This window comes from Elephas maximus, chromosome 2, assembly GCF_024166365.1.
Source record: "Elephas maximus indicus isolate mEleMax1 chromosome 2, mEleMax1 primary haplotype, whole genome shotgun sequence".
Classification (NCBI taxonomy): Eukaryota; Metazoa; Chordata; class Mammalia; order Proboscidea; family Elephantidae; genus Elephas; species Elephas maximus.
In genome coordinates, this window is record NC_064820.1 from 151,019,768 (window position 1) to 151,044,193 (window position 24,426).

General features: G+C 36.8%; 1 protein-coding gene across 5 annotated transcripts in view; it reads right to left on the reverse strand.

Annotated features, from left to right (window-relative positions):
• Positions 1-24,426, reverse strand: part of FAM13B (family with sequence similarity 13 member B) — a 117,938-nt gene that overhangs the window by 23,264 nt on the left and 70,248 nt on the right. For 3 of the 5 annotated variants that reach the window (XM_049873712.1, XM_049873713.1, XM_049873711.1), the window contains exons 8-13: positions 20,249-20,290; positions 19,412-19,567; positions 16,559-16,691; positions 3,195-3,259; positions 986-1,034; positions 455-602 (exon numbers count right to left, since the gene is read on the reverse strand). In XM_049873712.1, coding sequence (XP_049729669.1) covers positions 455-602; positions 986-1,034; positions 3,195-3,259; positions 16,559-16,691; positions 19,412-19,567; positions 20,249-20,290 — 593 coding nt within the window. The remainder of the gene's footprint in view (positions 1-454; positions 603-985; positions 1,035-3,194; positions 3,260-16,558; positions 16,692-19,411; positions 19,568-20,248; positions 20,291-24,426) is intronic. The other 2 variants (XM_049873715.1, XM_049873714.1) reach the window with 1 other exon arrangement.

The window sequence follows — 24,426 nt, forward strand, 5'->3', positions numbered from 1 at the left end:
GATAAGGAACATGGTACAATATTTGCTTAGAAGTACTCCTGAAGATCATTAAAAAAAAAAAAGAGTACCACTGATGATCGTAACGGTAGCTATAAACTCTCTGTTTAAAATGGTAAAGTCCAAGGCCTTAACAAAGACTGGGAGATGTCTCTAGCATGTGATTTCACAATTAACAAAAGCCTTTCCTAGGGTGATTTTACTTTTTAATTAATCAGTTCCAACATTCATCTTCAAATCCACTGATCAAACAGGAACTTCTAGTTCATACAAGATAGTTGCCCCATAATCTCATTAATATATCTGAATATAAGTAAACACTCATTCATGTTATATGAAAGGAAGAACAGAGATCAAGACAAATAAAGTTGTCCAGAAAAGGCCAATAATTTCATTGCTTTGGATAGCTTGTTACAAACAGCACATTAGGAAAAATAATGTGTGTGGGTAAAATTACCTTCCCATTTATCACCATCAGAAACATTCTTCAGATCTAAATGTGGAATTTGGACACATGCTGCTTCCCCTTGAACACCAACACTTTGACCTCCTGGCACTTCTGGTTCAGTGTTGGCATTCAAATCACATATCTTGCTACTAGACTCCTGTATTTTAAAATAAAGAACACATTTCACGACCACAAGGCTTTTCACAACCAGGTTAAATGACAGCCCACACATATACACGTGCCTGCAGAGCCAACTGTCCCGCACCTATCATCCAAACTATTTTCAAATATAAACTTGCAGTTTTGTAATATGTCTTAGTGGAGGCAAACAAATTTTGGATTCCAAATCGAGGACAGTATTTTCATAACCAACTATCTTATAACCAAAAGGCTGCTGCTTAATGTAAAACATTTGGTAAGAGTAACTATATTTAAATCTCTTTTAAGGCAATTCAACTCAAGAGTTAAGTCTAGATATAATAATTGATATTTTAAATACAGTCAACTTTTTAAGAACCACAAGATAAAAGTAATTCTTACCAGAATCAAATGTGACAATGTATCACTGTCAAATGACAAATATTCTTTCCTAAAAATATAAGTAAAATTATTAGTGTTTTAAGAATAAAATGGTTACTATCATTGCATACTTCTTACCTAGACTCCTCTCTTCCCCAATATAGTTAGCATTTACAACGTCAGAGGAGAAAATGACAATTGGACGTATGCCCATTCTTTGGAGCTCTTTATCTGAAAATCACACAATACTGAAAAGATCCACAGAATTACTTCAAGTTTAAAAAAATTAAGTAATGTTCACCGCAACCACCAGCCAAAAAACAAAAGTTTTTAAAAAGAAAAACAAAATTCGCAATAGAAACCAAAAAGAATGAATGTACAATAGAAAAAAAATTGTAAAAATAAATGTTATTTTTAACCAAACAGCTTTACTCTCCCCTACTATAAAACATTCTTTGTAGTTTAAAGAAGAGTTTTTAGAGACATAGCTATGTCTCTTATTTAAAATCTAAATCCAATTGTGTTCTGTCACAATGAAACACAGGTAATTCTAAACCTCTCCTTTCTCCAAACACTGTCATATAAAAGGAAATTTTTAAGGATTTCAGTTCACCTTTCATTCTCCCACAAAAACTAAACCCAATTTAAAACAAGTATTACAGCAAATTGTCACAAACAGTCCCTACCTATTTTATAAATCAACAGAGCATCTGGTATTACAGTAGGTTATCAATCAATATGCCTACTGTGGGAAATTTCTTTTTCCCAAAGACACTGTGGCAATTTACAATGATACATGCAGGTACAGCTTCTACCTGGCCATACAAAGTGTGAACTCAGAACAGAGACCTTGATCTAAATATGGCAAGTTATCTCCTCATATACTTAACTACCTTATTCTTGCTGAGCGTAAGAAACGAACTAAATTCCCTGACAAGCTCAAAGGCCTTCCTTTGCTTAGAACGGGAGCAAAATGGTGGGCTGAGTTAAATTATACCCTAATAAATGAAAAGACCTAGTCACTTCAATCTGAGAAACATGAGTGCTGAACATGCAAAACGAAATCCACCTTATCAATGTACTCTTTGGATCTAAAAACAAGTTTGCTAACCTACACACAAGCTGAAGAGGAAAGAGTTTTTTCCAAAAAGACTGGGTCCTCACTAAATGGATCCTTATTGTTCTACCAAATCCAGATGTCATCATTCTGGGAATGCCTGTTAATGCTGTTAAATCTTATATCTTCAGCCCATAGCTCCAATACTCCCTGGGCTGGAAGAGGACCATGCCTGCCTCCTGAAAGGAAGCACAAGGAACTGCTGTAAGCAGAAAATCTGTGGACCTTCAGAGTATGGGGAAGCTCCAGAGACATGGCTCCAAAGAATTTACTTACCCTCAGAGAATAGGTTTCCTGCTCGTAATTAAGGGAGACAATGGCATTAACGCAAAGTTTACCCTTGCCAACAGGCTATCATCAATTTAGTAATACCGTTTGGGATTTCTTGATACTTAGAGCAGTTTAGGCCACAACTTCACTACTGATGTGTTTTCAGAATAGGAAATCATTTTTTCTAAGGAAGTTATATTTTTTAACAGAGTCCTAAAGAATGATACAAAGGGTAAATGACCTAAATCCTATTCAGTGAATTTAAATTTTCTAGAAAGCTTCTATTCAAAGGACAGGTAGGTACTGAGATTCTACATATGGTTCCCAGTTGAAATACTCATTGCCTCAGGTATCTCCTTCCCATTACAACTGGCCAAGGAGGTAAACAAGAACCAGGTATATAATGCTGTACTGGGACACACCAACGGTGAGTTCAAAGGGGCTGGAAACATTCTGTACGTTATTTGTTGAAGCAAATGCTACCCATTATCTTCCAGCTAAGCATCAATATTTCCAAGACTATGAATTAACTCACTGAAACATGTATTCGGAATATCAACAAATTCTCAAATCTTCTACAAATCAATTGAAAGTTTGAGTTGTCTCCAAGAAAAGTATTCTTCTTTCTGAAAAGTTTTCCAAGTTATAACTGGTGTTTTTGTCTGAACCTACATTTCTCTGAATATTTAATATTTTCTATGCCTAGGATTAACAAGAAGCTTGATTTTGAGATGATCTAAACTGCATGTTATAATGGATTCATTTAAAATTTTCACTCCAAAATCTGTGAATAGTTCCAATTCTCAAAATCATTTATTAATTAACAGCAAAGAAAATGCTTACCTCTCAAGACAGCCATCTTCACTATCACCACAGTCACTGCATGGCTCTAAGAGTATACCTACAGACTGACAAAAAGAAGGCCACCATTGTATTAATGGAGCTTCCAACAATGACATACGAGAGGAAATTTCCAATCTAAAGTAGGAATATTAGATTACATTTTACAAATGCCCCTCTTTAGCTACCTCTAACTGAAATATTTCTGATTTGGAAAATAATTGCTTCTTATTAAAAACAAAAAAAACACCTTATTTATGTTACCATGAGTTTATTATTTTAAATGAATTAATAATTTTTTTAATTTATCAATTTTAATTTCTAATATGGTAAATACTGAGACATACCTTATAGAAACCAAAGCTCTTTGTAATCCTCATTACTTTTTTTAAGAATATAAAGAAGTGTTAAGACCAAAAGTTTGAGAACCACTGATTTAGAAATCAAGACACCAACAAACTTTATCCTCTAGAGCACTGCTTTACATTTACAAGTATGAAGGTTTCTGAGCACATGAAATAACCATTACCGAGACCCAATATTTAAAATGAGCCTTGGGGTCTTTAATCAAAGAAGTCTCAGCTCTTTCTTCATCACAAAAATGAAAATAACAATCACTTATTTGCCCACCTTACATTATTATGACAGAATCAAAAGAATTAGCTTACAAGAAAAACTATAAAGCAGTATTATAAAAGCATACTATTATACTGCCAACTCTTACTTAACCTACAATTCTTTTTACTATGAAATAATTAAAATAAAGATTAATATAATTAGTATCATACCCGCCAGTCAGAGTTAGGCAACGCATAATTCTTAAACTGAGTTTTCTAATAATGAAAATTAAAATTAGTAAACAAAAGGGTAATTGGAGGCATTATAAAACAAAGATCCAGTGACAGAAAAGCTAACAGTCCAGCAGGGAAGGACACAGATGAAATTCAGAGCCAGGTGCAGAACTGGGCTCTGTATTATGACCCAGGACAAAAACAAAAGTCATTACAGCGAGGTTAGAATATGGGCAGACTTCAATACGACAGGCAGAGAAACATACACAATGCTTTCTTTATAAGTAAGCTAAAATATGTTTCATCACTTAAAGAAATGTTACTTCCTCAGAATTCATTCTAGAGAAAACATTCCTTTGTGTATGGGTAGAGAGGAGCTTGGCTTTTTCTAAAATACCAGCTGGCAATATAACCCATACCTTCTCCCCTACCTCCTCCCAAATTGCCTCTCCACAAATATCAGGGTCTTCAAAAAGAGGCTGAAGGCACTCGGGTCTCAATTCAGGTGGGCTAGGAGAGCTTTGGTGGTGGTGGTGGCAGTGCCGGTACTAGCAGCAGCACTCACAGCACTAAGTAATATCACCGGTATCTTAAGGCCTGTTGGGCTTACTGCCAGGAGCTACTTAAACTCTGGTGGGCATCTGTAGTAATTTCTCTGGTTTCCACCCATTCTTTAGCCACCCAACATAATTGGGGCTTCCACAGCGTTTAATCCTGCATCTTCTCACCTAGTTTGTTGAAGCATGCTAGCTACGTGTTTTCAATAGGCTAAATATCCCCCCCTTCATTTTGCACTTTTGTTTAGCAAACTCTTACCGTTGTTGTTAGCTGCCGTCAAGTCAATTCCAACTCATGGTGACCCTATGTGTGCAGGGTAGAACTACTCCACAGGGTTGTCAAAGCTGTGACCTTTCAGAAGCAGATTGGTAGGTCTCTATCTCAAGGCACCGCCATCTTTGGGCTAGTAGCCTAACACTTAACCGTTTGTGCCACCCAATACAGATCACTCTCTTCCACTGAATTCCTATGGTCAAAATTGATGAGGTCTCATGACAGTGCTTTAGAGTTTCTCAAATACTTCTGGCCTTCTGAGAGGAAGTGACTACACTCTAGCAGTTTCTCAGTATTTAAAAGATATGAATAATTTTAAGTTTGGGGGCACCACCAGTGAAGGCCTGTTAAACCCTGAAATGGATAGATTTTATGGCACGTTTACTGGTAAGTCCAGGTATTTTGATGTGAACTCTTAAAATTAAGCTACTGATCTTCACAGTTTTCCAGCCCCCAAAATAGTCCAAATTATTATACAACATTGTACTTATTTAAAATTTATACAGACCAATCTCTTTTTATTAATACAAAAATCCTAAATAAAATATTTACTACAGAATCCATCAACACATAAAAGTACTATGACCAAGTGGGATTTAATTTAGAAATGAAAGGACAGTTGAATAAGAAAATCTATGAATAGAATTCACCATATTAATAAAGAGAAATAGATTATGATTATGTTCATAGATGCTGAAAAGGCATTTGATTAAAATTCATTGGTCATTCTTGATACAAACACTAATGTGTATCTCAACCAAAAAGCCAGCATCAAAATTAACATGAAAAGATTAGAAATATACATATTTAAAGACAGAACTAAGAAAAGAACGTCCACTATCACGAGGACTATTAAATGTGGTTCTGGAGGTACTAGTCAGCCAATGCAAGCAAACAAGAATAATAAATTAGAGATATGAAAATCAAAAGATGAGAAGGTAAAATATCAATATTTACAGACCACATAATTGTATTCCTAGAAAACCCAATGGAAGAATCAACCGAAAAACTATTAAAGTATGAAGAAAATTCCACTGATAAAACGTTAATAAACAGATGTTAACAGCTTTCACATATACTAGTAAGAACCAACCAGAACCACTACATGCCTACCAGGTTGGCTATAATAACAAAGATTATAAAAAAGAAAATAACAAGAGTTGGCAAGAATGTGGAGAAAGTGGAACTGTAAAATGGTGAAGCAGCTTTGGAAAAGAGTTTGGTAGTTTCTCAAAGGATTAAACGGAGAATTACCATAAGACCCAAACTCTACTTGATCTATACCCAAGAAGGAGCCTTGGTGGTACAACGGTTAAGTGCTCAGCAGCTAACCAGAAGTTGGTGGTTCGAACCCACCAGCCAGTCCATGGGAGAAATACATGGCAGTCTGTTTCTGTAAAGATTAGAGTCTCAGAGACTCTATGAAATAGGTCTACTCTGTTGTCATAGGGTCGCGATGAGATGAAATAAATTCAATGGCAACAGGATTTTTATATACCCAAGAGAACTGAAAATACATGTCTACACAAAACCTTGTATATGAGTGTTCATAACAGCATTTTTCATAATAGTCAAAAGGTGGAAACAGCCCAAATGTCCATCAATTAATGAATGGATAAACAGAATGTGGTATATCCATACAATGGAACATAATTCAGCAAAAAGGAATGGTGTATTGATACATGCTATGACATAGATGAAACCTGAAAACATTATGCTAAGTGAAACAGGCCAGTCCAAAAAGACCACATATTATGTGATTCCATTTATGTGAAATGTCCAGAATAGGTAAATAAACGGAGACAAAGTAGACTGATGATTGCCTAGGGCTGGGGACATTAGGAGAATATGTGGAACGGCAGTTAATGACAGTTTTCTTTTGGGGGAGATGAAAATGTTCTAAAAATTGATTGTGGCAATGGCTGCACAATCTATGAATATACTAAAAAACCATCAAATTGTACACTAGAAATAGCTGAATTTTATGGTATTGTGAATTAAATCTCAGTAAAGCTGTTTTTTAAAAAAAAAAATCCATCAGGAGAATGAAAGAAAAAATACCATTCACCACAATAACAAAACACATCAAATGTCTAGGAATAAATTTAAGAAATTTGCAAGACATATGAAGTGAAAGTTTAAAATGCCCCTAAAAGATATTTTAAAAAATAAATACTTAAACAAATGGTAACCATACCATGCTCTTGGAGAGAAAGACTCAAAATCATAAATATAGTAATCCAAAAATTAACCTATAAATGTAAAGTAATTCCAATAAAACCAATTAACAGGATTTTGTTTCATTTTTAATGAGGCAAAAGTTCATATAAAAAAAAGGGGGGGAACATCCAATAAAATTTTGAAAAAGAGTAATGAGGGAGTACTAGCTCTGCCAGAGACTAAAGTATATTATAAAGCTATTGGTACTGGTACAGGAACAAAAGACAGGTCAACGGAACAGAATAGAAAAACCAGAAACACACCCAAATTTATGTGGTCATTTAGTTTTTAATAAAGGTGACATTTCATCTCAGTGGAGAAACGATAGCTTATTCAATAAATTCATGTATTGGGACAATTAGGTAAACATCTAGAAAAAAAAGCTGGATACATTCATTCTTCATACCTTACACCATGATAAATTCCAAATGGATCAAATATTTAAATGTGGAAATGAAACTAAAGAAGTATTTAAAAAAAAGAAGAAAATTAGTTTCTAATCTCAGAGCGGGGAAGGCCTTTTTAACTATGACTTAAAACCTAAAATCCGTAACAAGAAAAAAAAAAAACTGATAAAATTAAATACGATCAAAATGACCTTAAGCAAAGCCAAAAAACAAATAACTGAAGTCAAATATTTGCAACTCATCACCCAAAACAACAATACATTCCTTAATAAATAAAAAGTGCCTATAAATCAATAAGAAAAAAGCCAACAACCCAATAGATGCACAAAGGATATAGACAACTAGAAATAGAAACAACTCAACGTTCTGGAGCAGTGAAGTTAAAGGCTAGAAAGAACATTTCTGTGGAAATTAAAATTTACAAGTCTCACTTACTAGACTATAATGAAAATTTTGCTATTAGTAAGGGCATAGTGAAACAGGTACTCCTATATATTGCTTAACCATCTGCGATATGCAGATGACACAACCTTGCTCACTTAAAGAGAAGAAGACTTGAAGCACTTACTGATGAAGATCAAAAAATACAGCCTTCAGTATGGATAACATCGCAACATAAAGAAAACAAAAATCCTTACAACTGGACCAATAAGCCAACATCATGACAAACGACGAAAATATCGAAGTTGTCAAGGATTTCATTTTACTTGAATCCACAATTAACGTCCATGGAAGCAGCAGTGAAGAAATCAAACAACGCATTGCACTGGGCAAACCTGCTGCAACAGACCTCTTTAAAGTGTTAAATAGCAAGGACATCACTTTGAGGACTAAGGTGCACCTGACCCAAGCCATGGTCTTTTCAATCACCTCACATGCATGTGAAAGCTGGACAATGAATAAGAAAGACTGAAGAAAAAATGATGCCTTTGAACTATGGTGCTGGTAAAGAGTACTGAATATACCATGGACTGCCAGAACAATGAACAAATCTGTCTTGGAAAAAGTCTAGCCAGAAGGCTCCTTAGAAGTAAGGATGGTGAGACTCCATCTTCCATACTTTAGACACATCATGAGGAGTGACCAGTCCCTGGAGAAAGGCATCATGCTTGGTAAAGTAGACAGTCAGCAAAAAAGAGGAAGGACCTGGATGAGATGGACAAACACAGTGGCTGCAGCAACGGGCTCAAGCATAATAACAATGGTGAGGATGATGAAGGACTGGGCAGTGTTTCGTTCTGTTGTACAAACGGTCGCTATGAGTTGGGACCAACTCAAAGACGCCTAACAACATATATTGCTAGTGACAGTGTAATTTGGTTCGATGGAAGGCAATTCAGCGATACATAATAAAATTACAAAGACATATATACACTTTATGTCCCAAAATCTATTTTTATAAATCATTCCTACAGATAGGTTTATACAACATGAAATGGTGTATGTACAAGGCTATTTACTACAGCATTGTTTCAGAGAAACAACCTAAGGTTTTATCATTGGGAGTCCAGCTAAGTAAAAAGTATGGTTCATCCGTACAATAGTTTACTAAGTAGCAAATAAAAGAGGATAATGAAACTCTTTATGAACTGATATGGAAAGGAAAGATCACAAAGATATAGTAAATGAAAAAAAAAAAAAGGAAGATTCAGAACACTTTTATTATATGCCATCATGGAGAAAGAGAATTAATATGGGTGAACAGAGATGGGAAGAGTGACACTTTTCTATATATCCTTTTGTAATTAAACTTTCATTTATATGAATCTACCTTTTTTCAAAAATAAATATATAAAATCATAGTTTAAAAATCTGTAGAACACCCAGTCAACAATTATTTTAAAACAAAGATGAGAATGTAAGAGGACAGAGAAACTGGAAGCAGAATGAAAATAATGAGAATGCTCACACATTCGAATGTTATCAATGTCACTGAACAACTTCTGTAGAAACTGCTGAATGGGGAACCTAAGCTGTCATGTAAACCCTCACTGAAAACACAATAAAATATTATTTTTTAAAAAATCTGCAGAACAAAAATCAATTATCTATACATAAAGCATTTAGTCACTAAAGATCCCTTAGATTAATCTCTCATTGGCTACACAACTATTGGGGAACAACTATTAAGTGCAAGCAACCAGGCCTCCTTAAATTTCAAAGAAATAATCTTTAAAATTATTTTTGGTAGCTAAAACCTTGACCTCCTTACAATATTTCTAGACCAGGCGCTGGCAAACTACAGCCTCCTGGTCAAATTCAGCTTGCTGCCAATTTCTGTATGACCAATAAGCTAAGAATGGTTTTTGTATTTGTAAATGGTTGGCGGGGGGGGGGGGGGAGGGGGTAAAAAAAAAAAGATATTTTGTGACATGTGAAAGTTATAGGAAATTCAAATTTCAGGGTCCATAAATCAAAACAAACCACACTCGTTGCTGTCAAGTCAATTCTGACTCATAGTAGCCCTACAGGACAGAGTAGAACCGCCCCATAGAGCTTCCAAGGAACGCCTGGTAGATTCGAGCTGTTAACCTTTTGGTTAACAGCCGTAGCACTTAACCACTATGCTACTGGAGTCTATAAGTAGTTTTACTGTAACACTATCAAGATCACTCATTTACATATTTTCTTTAGCATGAAATGCTATATAACAATAGAGTTAAGTAGTTGTGACAAAGGATGGCCCACAAAGCCTAAAATACTTTACAGGAGTATTGACCTCTACGCTATCTAGCCTTAAACAACCCTGGACTCCAGTTACTTTCTATTTAAGCCACATGAATCATGTGTGCCACATTACGTTTGAAACTCATTAATCCTGTCCAACTCATATCCCCTCTTCTGGCAACTTCGTCACCTTGCTCACTTCTACTTAATAGCTTAAAAGCCTCACTTCATGTTTCTAACGCACTGAATACGTACTCTGTACCGCTGAGCAACTACCTTAAAGCTATTTTATCAATTCCCTTACCACTGCAGAACCAGTTTACGATCAGTTTCTGTTATTCAGGCAAACAAATGCTACAAGAAAATGTCACATGTATAACCTCACATATGCAACTCACTATAAACTCATGCCTTCAAAATTCAGCTAGACCTCCACCGGTACTCGAGTACCTGCTGACTCGCTTCTACTTGATTTCTGGTGTACCCATTTTCTCTCCATGAAGGCTCTTACAAAACTTTACCAACTTCTTCAATATCAAACCCTATTCCTATTCCCTCATCCTCTGGAGATGACCTAAGCATCAAAACTCCTCCCACTTCAAAAATATTCTGTATCTCCTCTTTAACTCAAGATTAGCTTTAATCATCTTCCCTCTATACCCCATAATCCCACCCCAGGATCCAGTGTTCCATTAATTATCCTGTTCTTCTGACAATTGTCAATCTCTCCCTATCTAGTGACAGAGTCTTGCTTCTCTATCAAAATGCTCAAATCTTCATCCTATGAGGAAAAAAAAAAAAAAAACTCTTCCACAGCCAGGCTCCCTTCAACTGTTCTCTCTCCATTTATTTTCAATGCAAAACTTGTCCAAAAGGCATTCTATACTTTGCTGCCTCTACCTACTCATTTAATACTCATTCCTCAACCCTTAACCTCTGTTCCTTGAAATCCACACCAAAGCTCCCTTCTCTGAAGTTAACAGCAGTCACTATTGCTAAATCCAATGGTTTTTCCTAATTGAAATTAAGCTTTTATGTTTAGATTATTTGATTATAAATCAACAGGCATTCACTGTCAGAAACCTAAATATAAAAAAAGATATGAAGAAAAGTAAAGCCACCCATAATCCTATCATCCAGAAATGGCCACTGTAAATATTGTTTCATTTCTTCTCAGCCTTTTAACTATGTGCCAGTATCTATTTATTCATACCCCACACCCCCACCACACACACAAACTGGGATTGCATTAGTTCTAGTTTTCTATATATTTTTTTTTCAATATAACTTTACATCGTATTACTCAGGCCTTTAAAGTATAATTTCAAATGACTCGACAATACTGAATGGATATGAACATTTCTCAGTTACTGAAGATTCTGAATGGTTCCCATTTTTTCTTCTGTAAATAAAACCCCAATAATAATTATAGTACACAAACCTTTCCATGTATCTCTGATTTGAGTGTATTTCCTTAGGAAGTAGTTCTGGATTTTAAAATTTCTGGGTAGAAGGCTTCAAGTTTTTTTTTTTTTTTTTAGGCTTAAAGTTTTTTGCTCTTACTGTCAATACGTTTTCCAGGAAGTCTGTAGAAATTTATACTCCCAATATCTGTATATGAGACTGCCTATCTCAACCTTATCCTCACCGACATTAAATATATTGTTGCTGGGTATTTTTTGTTCAACAGTAAGGCAAAGGGAAAAAAAAAAAAAAAAACTACCTCATTAGACTTTTAACCTCACTAGCAAGCAAATAAATGAAAATTAAACATATTCTTCCTACTTTACTTCTGCACATTTGCTTCTCTTTTTTCTTTTAACTTTTTGATATAATTTCAGGTTTACAGAAAACTCACTCTTTTTGACATTCCCAGCTTCTATGGCTGCTTTTTCCTTCAAAGCCCTAGAATATGGAGGCTCCCCAGGGCTTTCTTTGACTCCCTTTTCTTCCCTTACTGAAGCCACTTCTTTGCCAATTCCATTCACTCAGAGCTAAACTGAGCCCTCCACTACGCAACAAAGCATAAGAACCAAATTTCTGCAGTCATATCCATCTTGATATCCCAGTAATGCAAAACTGACCTTCCTTTTTCCAATCTTGTGGTTTCTGTCTGTCTTATCTGAATTAACAGCTAAAGATTAATCATTTTCACCTTTGGAATTTTCTTTCTCTTCCTCCCTCTCCTAGTGCCCATAGTTCAGGCACTTATAACCTCTCACCAAAGCCAGTGCAAAGGCCTTCTGATTATTGTCCTTAACTTCGATCTTCTCTACAATCTGCTTTGTACAAGACTGCTGCCACAGCCTTCTTCCTAAAATACAGATCTGGATACATCATTCCCTTTGTTTCTAAGTCTTCCATAATTTCCTTCCACTAAGAAAATCCACATTCTTTAAGATGGTGTTCTAGTCTTTCCACATGACCCAAACCCACAACTGTCTCCAGAATTATCTTCTACAATTTACCTTTTCAAAACATCCTGCACTCTACAACTAGTGCTGATTCACTACCTCCAACACTGTCCTGTAATCTTTACTCATACTGTTCTCTGAGTTCCACAAATCCTTAACAAAATCTAACCGAGTAAAAGGCCAAATTCAAAAGCCCCCTCCCTCCCTCCCGCCCTCCCAGAAGCCTTCCATAACTTCCCTAGCCCGAAGGTCTTTCCTCTGTTCTGCAGGATCGAAGTGCTTCATTTGTACCTCTAACAGCTTTAGTTACATTCTGTATTATAAACTGAGGGCATGTAATGTAGATTACAAGTCACTACAAATTTATATCACATGTTTTTTTGTTTGTGTTTTCCAAATAACCAGCATAAAGTACATGTATGCTCAAAGGAACTGACTTATTCAAACAGTAAGTAAAAAATGAGTCTTCACCTTAGCTGGAAACAAAAGGGAAATACTGGCTTTCTTTTTAAGAACAAGAACACATCATCCATAAATGTTTCCTAAAACCAGTTTTTGGAAGAGTTAATTCCTGCTCTCTTCAACACAGCAACTAATAACTTAATTCACTGCAAATTACTTACTGACTTGACTAGTATGCTCTTGGTCATACGTGCAATAAATATTTGGTGAATACCTATCACGTGTTCTAGATACTAGGGATACAACAGTGAAAAAAACAGATAAAAATCTCATCCCTCATGAAGTCTATAGTCTAATGGTAGGTGAAACACAATAAATAAATCGGTAATTTACAAGATACGTGCAATTGTGATAACACTATATAAGGGAGGAACAGGGAAGAGGGGAAAAAAAATTCAGGGACTGGAGTGGGGTGGGTTAACAGGAGGGCCTGCTAATACATACAAGATGATGAGGAAACCTGGTCTCATTGAGCAGGTAAAAATACAGAATCAGGTCATATGGATACCTGAGCCAACATCATTTAAGACAGACCTTAAGATTTAGCTGTTTGGAATCACAACAGAGGGTCCCAGACAGAGCTGGAGAAAAATGCAGAACAAAACTCTAACTCACCAAAAAAGGCCAGGCTTACTGGTCCGACAGAGACTGAAGACACCCTGAGAGTATGGCCCCCGGGCACCCTTCTAGCTCAGTAATGAAGTAACTCCTAAGGTTCTCCCTTCAGCCAAAGATTAGACAGACCCATAAAAAACAAAATGAGACTAAATGGGCACAGCAGCCCAGCGGCAAGGACAAGAAGGAAGGAGGGGATAGGAAAGCTGGTAAGAGGGAACCCAAGGTCAAGAAGGGGGAAGTGTTGACACATTGTGGGGTTGGCAACCAATGTCCCAAAACAATATGTGTATTAATTGTTTAATGAAAAACTAATTTGCTCTGTAAACCTTCATCTAAAGCATGATAAAAAGAAAAGAGAGGAGGGAAAAAAAGATTTAGCTGTCTCAGTCATAACTGCCTATCAGTCAGTGTTTCCATTGTGCCTACTGCTATATTTTGATACCTAGACAGTACTGAAAGGTTCTGACAACTGACATCTAATTTTCATTTTAAAAGGATAGCTCTGGTTGCTGTGTTGAGAAAAGATGGTACGGGGGTCCTGCAAGAAGTGGAATCACCTTGCAGAAAGCCATGTGGCCTTTGTTCTGGGTTCGTTCTAGCTTATCAACACCTGAGGCTAGTTAATGCGGCTGACCAGATAAGAAGGAACACCTGATGGCCCAATGCTGACTAAGCCTCACGAGGCATGTGGTGAGGCTGCTAAAGAGCCCTGAACATGGAGACTCAGATGGAGCTTCTCAGCTGATAACCATGCACAGGAGAAGGCAGCATGTCCCTTCTTGGGACATGGAAGCTCTGCGCCATGACCCCTCCCCAACTTCACTCTGTATGTCGCTTCATTTGTATCCTTTGGGTTGTGATAAATCTGTAGTAAGTATTGTATTAAAAAAAAAAAAACTAAACCTGTTACCATCAAGCCAATTCCGACTCACAGTGACCCTATATGACAGAGTAGAACTACCCCCATGGTGGATTCGAACTGCTGAACTTTTGGTTAGCAGCTGTAGCTCTTAACCACTATGCCACCAGGGTACTCTCCATAAATTCTGTGAGTCATTCTAGCGAATTAACAAGGCCACCAGAGTAGTGAGAGCCAGCAGGGGCTGGCATCTGCCTAGCTGGCAGTGTGAAGGAAGGTGGCCTTCTAAGGTATGAGCCCTGACCTAGCTCTGGGTGGCTGGGACTTAAAGACATTATCTAACTTGTGGGCTCTTACCCAGTTCTGGGTGGCCAGGATGAGGGAGAGTACCACGTAAGTGGCTGGTGACAAGGACAGAGAAGTGGTAAGGTGAGAACTGGGTCCATTCCCACACTTTCAGAATTGGATTCATGGTGATCCTTACCACACAGTTAGCAATGAAGGTGGGATTTGCCCACTGTGCCCCTGGCTTAGTGCAGATGCAAAGATGGGGACATCAGACTATAATAATCCAGGTGAGATAACAGTGACTTGGATCTTCATGGTGACAGTGGAGACAATAAAAAGTAGATTTCACATATACTTTGAAGGTACAGCCAATAGGACCTTGTGAAGGACTGGATGTCCACTGTGAAAGGAATCATGGATTAGCCTATGCATATGAAGAAGAAACTGCCCTTTACTGAGATTTTAAAGACAAAGGGAAGAGCAGATGTGTTGAGAAGATTAGGAGTTCGGTTTGGTGCAAGGTAAGTTTGAAATTTTTATAAGATATTCAAGTGGAAATCTTGAGTAGAGCAGCTGGATATAGAAATCTAGAGTTCAAGAGAGAGGTCTAGACTGGAGATATAAGCTAAGTGAAGAAAAAGTATATCAATGTAGTAGGAATGACCAATTGGATCAAGTTCTGCTATTAGGTCAATAGCTGTTTCAGAAAAATGGCAGCAGCTAAAGGCTGCCTTATATGTCAAGAAAGAATGACTGGAGAAGAATTAAAAAAAACAGAGATAGACAATTCCTTCAAGTAATTTCATTATAAAGGGAAGCAGAGAAATGGGAGAGTGGCTAGAGTGAGATGAAGGGTCAAAAAGAGGGTTTTCCCTAAATATGGGAGAAGTAAAAGTATGTTGGTAGGAATGATCCAACAGACAAAGAGGATAATCTAATAATCTGGGATTGAGCAAGTAGACAACTACCGAAGCAGTAACCCTGAATAGGTGAAAAGGAATTAATTTGATATACACAACTAAGAGTCCAGTGAAAGTAAGCGTAGTAGTAAACTGAAATGTTTTCTAGTTTATAAAGTAATTTTTGATATTTTTACTTCTTTTGATCTTTATAATAATCCCCTAATGTATCACCCCATTTATTTATAAAAAAGCAGACACTTGGTAACTTAGCCAAAGTCATATGCTATTAAGCAGCAAAGCCAGAACACAAACCTAAGTCTTCAGACTCTAAATTCCTTTTTTAGGTTTACTTTAGTACAGAAACATGCTGAAGAAAGCTTCCTTATCCATTAATTATAGTATCTTACTTTTTTAAAGTATTATCAAAAATACACTTTGAAATATCTAAGAAAGATGTAGCTTTGTACAATTAATTGTAATTATTTAAAAAAAAAGTTAACATTAACAATGTAACAGTAAAAATAATTTAGTTATTTTTAGAACAATGTTCATGGGCTTTCTCTAATTATGAAAAGATTACATATTCTTCAGAAAAAACCTAGGAAATACAGAAAAGTTTTAAAAAGGAACAAAATTTATTCATAATACCACAAATTCCTCAGTTGACATCATAGTTTACTTCCTTCCAGGAAAACAGTACTTTAAAGTAAGGTGCTTCTTCTACCCAACTTCTTGGTGGTTCCTGACCTCTACTGAGAGAATGTATATCCTTTGATCTATAATCAAGACAAATCTGTCATCAAAGACACTCAACTGTGGTTTCTGGTATCAAAGGAACACATGAAGCAATCAGAGTGGTACATCGAACACATCTACACAAAGATTTTTTTGGTCTTTGCATTTCTTACCTGGTTATTTTCTTCATCCTCAAATACAAAATCTTGCTGCATAACTTCATTGTCTAAATTAGCGCTAGCCATAGGTTCTGAACATTCTCTGTTACTCTCACTGGCATTAATAATATCATCAGCAATATCAACCCTAGTAACAAAGATTAAAAAATCAGATCAGGCCAAATGTTGAATATGTAATGCCTTTAAAATAAATAAATATCAATAATGATCTGAAACTTTCACTTGGTAAAGAAAATGTGCCCTTTTCATAAAAACCCACACTTCGTTTGCTAAGTTAGATTATTACGTTTGCTAAGCTTTTTTTTTTTTTTTTTTAACTCTCTTTGAGATGTTGTGAAGGATCTTGTCTGTTACCCCTGCGAAATTTTCCAAAAGCAAACGAATGGCTTTGAAAGTATTTTATGTGCCAAAATGATTGCCCTTACAAATGCACTCTCCCAACCATACACTTGTTTGTTCTGATTGAAATACAAGTCTAGTGTTATACACCATAGCATTCAACTCCTTATCAGGTACAACAGGAACAGCTTCCTACTGCACACTTTTTATTTTAAATTTCTAGAATACGCATCTTTGCTTACAAAGATGACACCACCTCTGGTGATAGAACGCAAGGTATTTCCCCAGTGATGAGAACACTGTCTCAGCACGAGCATAGGTTTACATGATCCCTAGCTAAGCTAAAGGCCGAGAGGATAAACTCCCAAGGAATATGCTACTATTATATTCTTTGAAACATTTTCCCACTATTTCCACCTTTTAGAGTCTACCTTCTATCCTTCATATTTAGCTGAAATACTCCTCATGGAGTATAGTTGTATCAGTTCTAATCATGGCTTCAAAGCATACAAACCAGGGCCATCACATATAGTTGCACAGGCTGGCAATGCCATCCATGGACACTATGGTGTCTACATGGCACTCCTGCAGTTGTACAATATGGTATTCCTAAAATAAACACAGTCTGATCATTGGTTTTTACATCTGTTAATATTTTTCAGTTTCATTCCATATAAATAGCTATTTTAGTGCACTAGATATATTTAAGGAGTTCCTGGGTGGCACAAACAGTTAGGTGCTGGGCTACTAATCAAAAAGCTGTTGGTTCGAACCTACCCAGAGGCACCTCAGAAGACATATTTAGCTCTTTTAAAATCTTCTTTAAAAAAATCACTCTACTGCTGGGCTGAGGGGCCATGGTCTCAGGGAACACCTAGCTCAATTGGCATATCACAGTTTATAAAGAAAATGTCCTACATCCTGCTTTGGTGAGTAGCATCTGGGGTCTTAAAAGCCTATGAGCGGCCATCTAAGATACCCCACTGGTCTCACCCCTTCGGGAGCAAGGTAGAATGAAGAAAATAAGGATTAGTCCAAAGGACTAATGGATCACAACTACCATGGCTTCCACCAGACTGAGTCTAGTACAACTAGATGGTACCCGGCTACCATCACTGACTGCCCTTACAGGGATCACAACACAGGGTCCCAGACAGAGCTGGAGAAAAATACAGAACAAAATTGTAACTCACAAAAAAAGATCAGACTCACTGGCCTGACAGAGACTGGAGAAACCCCAAGAGTATGGCCCCCGGGTACCCTTTTAGCTCAGAAATGAAGTCACTCCTGAGGTTCACCCTTCAGCCAAAGATCACACAGGGCTATAAAACAAAACGAGGCACACAGCCTAGGGACAAGGACAAGAAGGGGACAGGAAAGCTGGTAATATGGAACCTAAAGTCGAGAAGGGAGAGTGCTGACATGTCGTGGGGTTGTTAACCAATGTCATAAAATAATATGTGTACTAACTGTTTAATGAGAAGCTAGTTTGTTCTGTAAACCTTCATGTAAAGTACAATAAAAAGGAAAAAAAAAAATCACTCCACCCAATCCTATTGCCCCCCTCCTTTCCTTTCAGGTCCATCTTACTCATCTGTCTGTAAAATGAAAGCTGATATATGAAAAATATTAAATCATTACATTGTGGTCTCTGAGGGAATCACACATACATCTTAAAATGTAGGGCTGAAATAACAGGAAAGGAGGTTGAGGCCTTCCTTCATGTAATAGTTAATAGGTCAGAGGAACAGTGAAAGAACCTCACTCATCACAGGTGCATTTAAATTATACAAATTCATCTATTAACAGCTAACCAAAAAAAGGGGGTTGGGGAGTCTAGTGGTAGGGGGATAACAATTTAAATAACAAAAGATGATTCTGCTCACCATTTTACTCAATGATCACATGCCCTAGAGTGGTATCAACCTGTCGTCCCTGTACCTATCTGTCTAGATCAACTGTGTACCTTTCACTGTGTGACTATATCTTACACTAAGTATGAATCTAATTTTTAAAAATTAAGTATTTTTCATATAACATAGTCCCTAAAGGTAAGCTGGAAATCCTGGTGGCACAGTGGTTAAGAGCTACAGCTGCTAACTAAAAAGGTCAGCAGTCTGAATCTACCAGGTGCTCCTTGGAAACTCTATGGGGCAGTTCTAGTTCTATTTTTTCCTATAGGGTCGCTATGAGTTGGAATCGACTCTATGGCAATAGCTGTTTTATGCTAAGTTCAATACTTCACCTGGTGTTTAGAGAGGAAAAACTAGCTGGGTTAGACTCAATAAAAGGTATTATTCACGCTACCTTAATGGAAGATTTACGAGATTTTCAACGTTAATCAGGTATATATAATTTATATACAAAGTCACTTTTCACACTGACTTTCAGAAACCCAGAAGTAAGATGAGACCCCATTATTTAAGTAAACGTACAGTTTTTTTAAGATACCAAAACAATTTTAAAACCCTTAATACATAACAGTAAAATGTTTGAAAAGTTTCTTACTGGTTATCAGATCCTTCCCCATCACAATTAATACTTCCTGCTTCATTATTACACACCAGACTTTGCTGTTGTAAATTCTTAAGATCATGATCTAGGCTGCTCTGCAGATCAAAAAGGTGCTGTTCCACAGCTGCTCTAATTGTTCTTTCTAAAATGCTACAACAGAAAACATTTGAGAAGTAGTCACCTTTATTAGGTATTTGGCCACATAAACATAAATTTAAAAATCAGTACTATTATGGTGATTAAATGGGTAAACTAAAACATAAAAAGAAATATATAAAAGGATACATGATACTGGCTCACATTTTAAAATTAAATTTGCCCAAATAGATGATCCTATACAAATCAATCACAGTGTCACTATTGTTGCTGGGGGTGAGGAGGATCAGTTGTTCCAATAATTCATTCCTCACTACTATTTGGAAACCCATTTAAAGAGATAGACTTTTCAAGGCTACATTTACAAAGCGATGTAATTCACCAACACTCAGCTAAATAATAGAACTATAAAGCTACTCTCCATATATTTTACATGAAGTCTACTTTTTTTTTTTTAAAGAAAACTTAATAAAGAAGGCTCTACCAACATTCTTCAATTATTTCACAGGATCAAAAAAATCATCTTAAAAAAGCTCATCTTTATTTTGTATATTACTTCAATGGGCTTCTTCTTTATTTGTCCCTATTTCCGTACATAAAATACTGCAAACTAGTTTCACTGTCTTACAAACAGTATTTCCTCTAAAATGAGCACAATGAATATACAACTTACTTCTACAACTAAGGAACATTTTAAAAATGAAAAAATGTGTCTTCTTAGAGTATACTACTTACTCTGCAGAAGCTGGTAAGATGCTGATGGGAGACATATGGGCACTGCAATCAAAGAAAGATATCAGCTATAAAATTTTTCAATCTAAATGGCTACAAAATGCGCTGAAAACTGCCACATCCCTATTACCCTGGCACAACCAGGAGAGCATGCACTAAATTTCATGTTTTCTATTACAAACCAGGCTGAAAATATTTTCTGAATCTGATTGTGAAAGGTTCCAAATATTAACCAAAGAAAATAAATGAGATAACGTTATCACTAACAAGATCAAAAAAACAAGTTAATATTTACCGAGTATTTACTATGGGCAAGAAGCTTGATATGCATTTATCTCATTTACTAGTTTTCAATACTCTAGGAATTACAATTATTTTCCCCTTTCCACAAAACTGAAGCTCAGAGATGTTAATTAACCTGCCCAAATGTACACAGCTCCAAGGATGAGAACTGGGACCTGACTCAGGCTGGGGACTCTAAGGCCCCTGCTAACAACTATGCTGTACTGCCTTCTAAAACCAAAAAAAAAGTTACTAAAAACAAAAATACTTACAGCATAGCATGAGCATCTCTAACAGGGTGTGATTCTAATTTTCTAAGGAAACTATTTTCATACAAACCTCCCCCCTTCCACCCCCCCACCCTACCCCCCAACCCCCCCCCCACCCACCCCCCGCCTTCAAGTCAATTCCAACTCATAGCAATCCTACCGGACAGAGCAGAATTAGCCCATAGGGTTTCCAAGGCTGGAACCTTTACGGAAGCAGAGAGCCACATCTTTCCCTCGTGGAGCGGCTGGTGGGGGTGGGTTTAAACTGCTGACCTTTCAGTTAGCAGCCAAGTGCTTAACCACTGTGCCACCAGGGCATCTTCATACAAAAAGACCCTTAAATATACACATTTTATGTATCTATACAGATATCTATTAAAACAAAACCCATTGCTTTTGAGTCAATTCCCACTCATGGCACTCTCACGTGTCACAGAGTAGAACCGCTCCATAGGGTTTTTTTGGTTATAATCTTCATGGATGCAGATCACCACACCTTTCTTACACGGCATCGCTGGGCGATTTTGAACTACCAACCTATAGGTTAGTGGTCAAGCACAAACCATTTGTGCTACCCAGCGACCTTTACAGAGATCTATACAACTGTCTGTATCTATTTCTCTATATATAAATAGCCAAATGTTTGTCTACACCTCTGTCTGCCTTTGGATATACAGATGTTGTTAGGGGCCATGGCGTACATTTCGATGCACAGCAATCCCATGTGACAAAGGAGAACTGCCCCATAGAATTTTCCAGGACGTAATCTTTATTTTTTAATTTTTTATTTTTTTAATCTTTATGGGAGCAGATCACCATGTCTTTCTCCCACAAAGCCACTGCGGGATTCGAACTGCCAACCTTTCACTTAATAGCTGAAGACTTAACTGTGGAGCCACCAGGGTTCCTCGATATAGAGATATACATAAATAGATGAAGCCAACTACATCATCTGGTGCTCACTTGGAGAAATAATGACTTGCTCAAATGCAGGGAAAAAAATCAGTTGTACTGAATTTAATTGAAAAGTAATATTAATGGATACAGGTGATTATTTAAAAAACCATCTATCAGATAAGAGACTAACGTATGTCTAAATGACACCGTATGCCTAAGCACATCTGACACCAGTGCCATCACACAGCCATAAAGAGTGACTCTCATGACAGTGCTGCTTGACCTGTACAGTGACACCACACAACTGTAGAGCCTCCTGTCTCAAAAAACTACTAGCCCAACAAAAGTACTCCATCCCAGACAGTATAAAGACCTCAATGCTGGCCCTATATTCCTCACTAGATACAAAAGCATATGCCACTGGAAAGAGGATGTTCTCAAGCTACAAAGAGAAACATCAAAATGGGTACCATAAAATTCAGACTAACTCATTCACTATGCTGGTAACAGATTTTCCTTGGCAAATTTTGTGCCACAGTATCTACTGATGCTTATAAAAACATAGATCAATCTTAATTTTTACCCAGTTATCAGGGAAATGCAACTTAAATCCACATCTACTTCAAATTAAATTATTTTCAATCTGTTTAAGCAGATTGAAAACAAGTGTTGGTGAGAATGTGAACCAATTAGGATTTTCATATAATGCTGGTGGGAATATAAAATGTTACAAAAACTCTGGAAACCAGATTGGCAGTTTTTTATAAAACTGAACATATACTTAGCCAACAACCTAGAACACCAGTCCTAGGATTTACCCAAAAGAAATGAAATCAGAAGTCAACAGGAAGACTTGTACGAGCACAGCAACTTTATCCATAACAGCCGAAAACTGATAACAACCCAAACAGGAGAATAAATAAAGTGTGGTATATCCATACAATGGAATATTACCAAGCAGTTTTTTATAAAATGAGCAAACAACCGACACAAGCAACAACACAGGTAAATCTCAAAAATACTATGCTGAGCAAAAGAAGCCAGATACGAATGAGCACATACTACGTGAGATTCCATTTATACGAAATTCCAGAACAGACAAAGCTAATCTATAGTGACAGAAAACAGATCAGCGGTTGCCTGAGACCAGCGGCGGGGGGAGATTTACTGCAAAGGAACGTAGGTGAATTTTATGAGGTAATGAAAATGGTCTGTATCTTTTATTTTTAAATTTTTCTAACAGTGCATTAGGTGCAAGTTTACAGAACAAATTAGTTCCCCATTCAATAGTTTATATGCTCCATGACATTGTTTTCATTCCCTCCATGTCAGCACTCCCCCATTTCTGTCCTAGCTTCCCCGTTTCCTTTCATCCTGAATTGCTACCCCTTCCTGCCTTCTTACCTTTGCTTTTGGGCAAATGTTGCCCTTTTGATCTCATATAATTGCTCGTTCTAAGCAGCATGTTCCTCTCAGGTGTTACTGTTTATTTCATAGCCCCGTCTATGGTTTGGCTGAAGGGCTGTCTCTGGCAATGGCTTCAGTTCCAGTTCAGAAGGGTGTGGTCTATATCTTGACTATGGTGTGTTTGTGTGTCTGTGTGTGGGTGTCTGGATGTGTATGGTGTATATCTGTCAAAAACTATCAAAGTGTATACTTAAAATGGATGCATGAAAATTATACTTCAATAAAGTTGATTTTAAAAGGAAAAAAAATTCAGAAATAGAAAAACCTAATTTATGGGTATTGGAAGTCAGGAGGGTGGCTACCTTTGAGAAGAGGGAGGGGGGAGTAGCATTTGAGAAAGAAAAGGAGGGGTTTTTGACCCATGTGGTGGTTATACCAGTTCACTTTGTGATAATCCACTGAGTTCATGGTTTGTAAACTTTTCTGTATCTGTGTTATCCTTCAATAAAACTAGCCATTTTTAAAAAGTAAATTTAAATTAGCTTTTTGAAGATCTTCTCTAGAATGTGCCAGCACAAACTCTAACCAACATGCAGAACAGGATTTACCAGGTCACTAGTCTCAGGGTTCACCGTGGGAAACCAAACGAACATCATTTACCATTCATCCAGCAGCCTTCCGATCTCCCTTACAGCAAGAACGTCGGTAGCAATTTGCAGAACTGTTTTATCAGACAACAATAAACCACCTTGGCTTGGCACATATAAACCCTCCTTGCTTAAAAGAAAAATTAACAAACTGCCAATATTAGTTTTAGAACACTAGATTATTGTTAGCTCTAAAGGCCTTCAAACTAATCTCCTCAAGGAGAGCGCTTAAGATGTTTTCATCTTTATGAAGTTTAGGAGGACCTCTTTTCTGAAATAAGGAATATGTGGGGAGAAACCACATATTCACGCACACAGAATACTGCAGTCGCCAGGCTATTTCAGGTAATTCCATGTGAGCTAAGAGTTAAACAGTGATCCTTGGAGGAAAAGACAAAAACAAAAACAAACAAAAAATGGCTTTCCCTAAAGAGTCCTTATATGTTAGCTAAGATATTAGATCTTTTTCTGATATTTTGCTGTAATAACCTCTTGTTTATATTTTTAATTTCAGTTAAGTTGGTGTTGAATTATAAAATTAAATCTTTATGTGCTCTAATATTATACTTTCCTCAGTAGTATTTGTAATCTTTACTAAACTTAGAAAACTCCTTCCCTATTGAGAAATATTTTTTGTTTTTAATATCTAACTGCAATCCATTGGCAATGTAGTATACTG